Source organism: Cynara cardunculus (genome assembly GCF_001531365.2).
Source record: "Cynara cardunculus var. scolymus isolate 2C chromosome LG 17, CcrdV1, whole genome shotgun sequence".
NCBI classification, from domain to species: Eukaryota; Viridiplantae; Streptophyta; class Magnoliopsida; order Asterales; family Asteraceae; genus Cynara; species Cynara cardunculus.
Window position 1 is genome coordinate 20502312 of NC_037544.1, and position 4129 is coordinate 20506440.

General features: G+C 38.3%; 1 protein-coding gene across 1 annotated transcript; it reads right to left on the reverse strand.

Annotated features, from left to right (window-relative positions):
* Positions 1–1014: 1014 nt before the first annotated feature.
* On the reverse strand, positions 1015–2389 carry LOC112500999 (3-hydroxy-3-methylglutaryl-coenzyme A reductase 2-like). The gene is made up of 2 exons (XM_025104621.1): positions 2283–2389; positions 1015–1411 (listed from the first exon to the last, which is right to left on the reverse strand). The coding sequence occupies exons 1-2, from the start codon at positions 2343–2345 to the stop codon at positions 1232–1234; spliced, it is 243 nt and encodes an 80-aa protein (XP_024960389.1). The 5' UTR covers positions 2346–2389; the 3' UTR covers positions 1015–1231.
* Positions 2390–4129: the final 1740 nt, after the last annotated feature.

Here is a 4129-nt window from a genome sequence, read left to right on the forward strand (position 1 = left end):
CGAATCTATCCGAGWTGCTGTTTTGAATGTGCGATAACTTTTTAACCGTAGCTCGAATTGCTACGATTCTGAACATTTTAGAAAGCCTATATGTAGCTCTAAACCTATCCTTTAGACACATTTTAGAAGTAAGGCTTCTAAGTTGGTTATATTTGCGTCTAAAACTGATAAAAAGTTGATTTTGAGCTATGAATTATAGTAACTAAAATGAGTTTAAATTAAGTTTGGTTAAGTTATTGTTGTCGAATCTTTATGAAACTTTGGATCCATATTACAGGTGTTAAATAAAATCACTTGGTTCTTCCAGATTGACCGTTGGACGACGTTTAGACATATATGGACCTAGAGCCTAATTTGGCTTGATTTTTGAATATCGAATCAAAACAAACTGCATTTGCAAGCACCTGTTGTGCATAGAGGTGATATCCGCAGTTTAGTAACCATATGTCTCCACCAWAGAAACAAAGGCTTGCCTTTCGAAAATGAAGAACATAGGTTGAACTTTGATTTTCTTCATTAATGGCTATTTTGGTGAAATTCTTGAGTATTGATCTTGTAAACAATAATATAAACATKGTTAGATGGTATTTTGATTGTTGGAATAAAGATTGAATCCAAAATATGGATTTTAGTCTATTTAGTGGTGAATTTGACAGCACCGTATCTATCCGAGATGTTGTTTTGTAGCACTAAACCTGTCCTTTAGACAGATTTTAGAAATAAGGCTTCTAAGTTGGTTATATTTGCGTCTAAAAACTGATAAATAGTTGATTTGAGCTTTGAATTATAGTAACTAAAATGAGTTTAAATTAAATTTGGTTAAGTTATTGTTGTCGGATCTTTATGAAACTTTGGATCCATATTACAGGTGTTAAATAAGATCACTTGGTTTATGAAACTTTGGATCCATATCCGTAATTGAGAATTAATGYTGCAGTCTCAAAACTGATTTTAGGGAAGTTATAGTACTAAACCACTTGTTTTTAGTCAGAAGCAGTTGGTTTAACTCAAAGAGCTTCAAATGACCTGAATACGGTGTCAAACTTCCTAGCCAAACCATACAATCCCAATATATCCCTAGACAAAATATAATGATTTCCAACAAAAGACCAATATGAAGGTTTGAAAATTAAGTGAGGGAGGCTTCACTTATCTATAACTATGATTTTGAACCTGCAATTGCTGCCATATCCCTGGTTGATCTGTTGTATTTCATGTGGCTCTTTACCAGCTAACCTGCTGCTATGGCCGACATTAAAGACAGCTCCCCGGCTAACATCGAACCAGCCACTACAGTTGCTAGCAGCCGAGCATTTGACCCTGGTGACTTCAAACTTGCACCCTTTGCTCCAAGCAGGTTCAAGCATGCGGATTGTGACGCTAGTTGCGTCCCTCCTCCCACTGTACCAACGTGGAACATGCATACATACAAACTCACTCCAAGGAATGGCCAATAACCAAACCAAACAAAACCAGTATATGTAACCTGGACTCACGGTTTTAAAATGCGTCTGATAGAGGAGGTATCCAGTCCCTTCTAAGGAAATCTTAGGTCCCCTCCTCAACCGATGTGGATCTTACAGTATATCCCATCCCAGCCCCCGCCTGGGGGATGTACGCAGATGTGACCTCTACCTTAAGAAGAGAAGGGCTGTTTTTGAAAAGACCCCCCTGCTATGTTAGAGGTCGAGGGTTCTYTGATCATAAACGATTGGATAAAAACCAATCGGATCGCGTATTGTCCACTTTCCAAATACACTTATTCGACCMTATTAGCCTTGGATATCACAGACTGAGTACAAGGATAATCAAATGTTTACTTTGATCTTAAAGGCACTGTAAAGTTGAGAGTATACACACACACACATACACATTCCACGTTTTACATATTTATACGAGAGATTGACGGTTATAAATAGTTAGAGATTGCAAGGGGGCAGCCCTTTTGTCACCCCCCAAGCGGGCCCCACGGGCCGCCTTATGGCGGTCAAAGGTGGAGGCGATGTTTATGAGAGTGCACCCAGCACCTCCGTAGACACGTTATGTATGCTTTTATGCCTAGTCGATCTATTGTAGATCACAATTACAAACTTGGGTGGATCTACTAAGGGCATGCGCCACCACTAAATTTGTTTGTCAAAGTCTAATTTATTTTACGACCCTCAGTAGTCTAATTTATCCAATCCATGGCCGTTAGAAAGCTTGGTGCATCGTGATCCTTTGTATGGGAAATGAAAAACGAGCACCATGAAGAAAGGAAGAAATAAGGAAATGACAAATACCTCAATTGAAGGCATAGTAACAGAGATGTGCAGGTCTTTTCCATTATTGACGGCTTCCATCATAGTTATGCAGTGAGAACTCTCGATGTTTTGGGCTGGATCCTAACCAGTGGTTATAAAGACTGCAGATACAACATTGGCGGCATGGTTATTGAAGCCACCAAGAGAACCAGCAATAGCTGAACCAGTAAGGTTCTTAAGCATGTTAAGTTCTACAAGGCCAGGCACTGTGGTTTTCAGCACCTTCTTAACCACCTCTTCAGTGATGACTGCTTCGCAAACAACATATTTTGCACACCCCTCGATCCAATTAACAGCAGTAGGTTTTTTATCCGAGCAAAAGTTTCCTATTCAACCGCAAAACACGTGAACAGTATTCATGAACAAAAGTTAACATGTTTTAGTTTTCTTAAACCTGCAGCATTTTGTTTCTGTGTGTATAAGATGACATGGAACCAATAAACATGATTCATCCCTATCAGCCTTCACTTTCATCGCTTAGAAACATCTTGTGCAGCAAGCATAGCTGCATAGGGAGATGATTCATCCCTATCAACCTTCACTTTTATCCCACCTAGAAAAGAAATTCAATGTATAGTCAATAAACATAATAACAATTGAAACTGAAGACCAAACTCAAAGCAGTGGCCGTTTACCCGACCCACGATGCCTACCCGGTAAGTACTTACCGTAAGATTGAACACTTCCATTTGTCGGGTAAACTTTTAGTCCATTAAAACAGCATCGTACGAAATATTATAATCTGGCAAACACTTACAGGGTAAAAGTCATCACTCTCACTTACCGGGTAAGACTCTCGGTCCTTGTTGTCGCTCTTACTGCGTAAGATACTTAGGTTGTTTACCAAACGCTTACCAAGGTAAGCACTTACCAAGTCACATTACCTTACCGGATGAATATGGTAAGGACCAAGAATCTTACCCGGTAAGAGGGAAACAAGGACCGGGAGTCTTACCCGGTAAGTGATGGCAACGACTCTTACCATGGTAAGCAAATGATGACACCTTGCCATAGATGCCCATTTCTCAATCTTATCATCCATATCTGCAAGAGTTTCACAAATTGTATAGAAAATACATTTTCATTTTTCTTTCAGCATGCAACTGCCAACAACAACAAAAGATAAAAGTAAAAACTAATCAACTGGAAGTCCCAGTAAACCTTTAGCTACAGCCTTCAAGTACTGCAGTGTAATATTTAGAAAAAAACCCTTGTTAATTGTATACAATCAATTTTACAAATGATAATCCAATCAACTGAGAATAACAGAAGTGATAACTTACCGAACTCTGATTCATATCTTTTCGAAATGAACTGTATAGCAGAATCACAACTGGGACCTCAATCAGATGTAAGAACAAATTCAAATTCAGTTCTTAAAGAATGTGCTTTACTAAATAGCAGGTAAGGATGTATATTGTAGTTCCGTCTGCTTGGCATTTTCTTGCCAACCAAAGAACTTCATAATCTTTTGTAATCAAGAGATACAATTCAACAGTGTCTACTTCACAATCTTTGGTCAGATTTTTGTAGTTTGAAAAAATGGCAGTAGCTTGTCCTTTATAAGTGAGAAGGATGTGCAGATCCTGTTTTACATCCTATATGAGCATCATAACAGAGAAGAAATGAACACTTGAACAAAATTCAACTAACCTCATGCCATGCCTTTTTCTGATCTCGATGACTTTCTGATATGGTCAATGGTAATAAGGAAAGCTCATATGTTAAAGAAATATATAATTTATATCCAGTGCTTATGAAGATGAATGACCTTGACCATCCCTTCATGTATTTGAAGTCTAATTGTCATTCAAGGAGAAGACAGA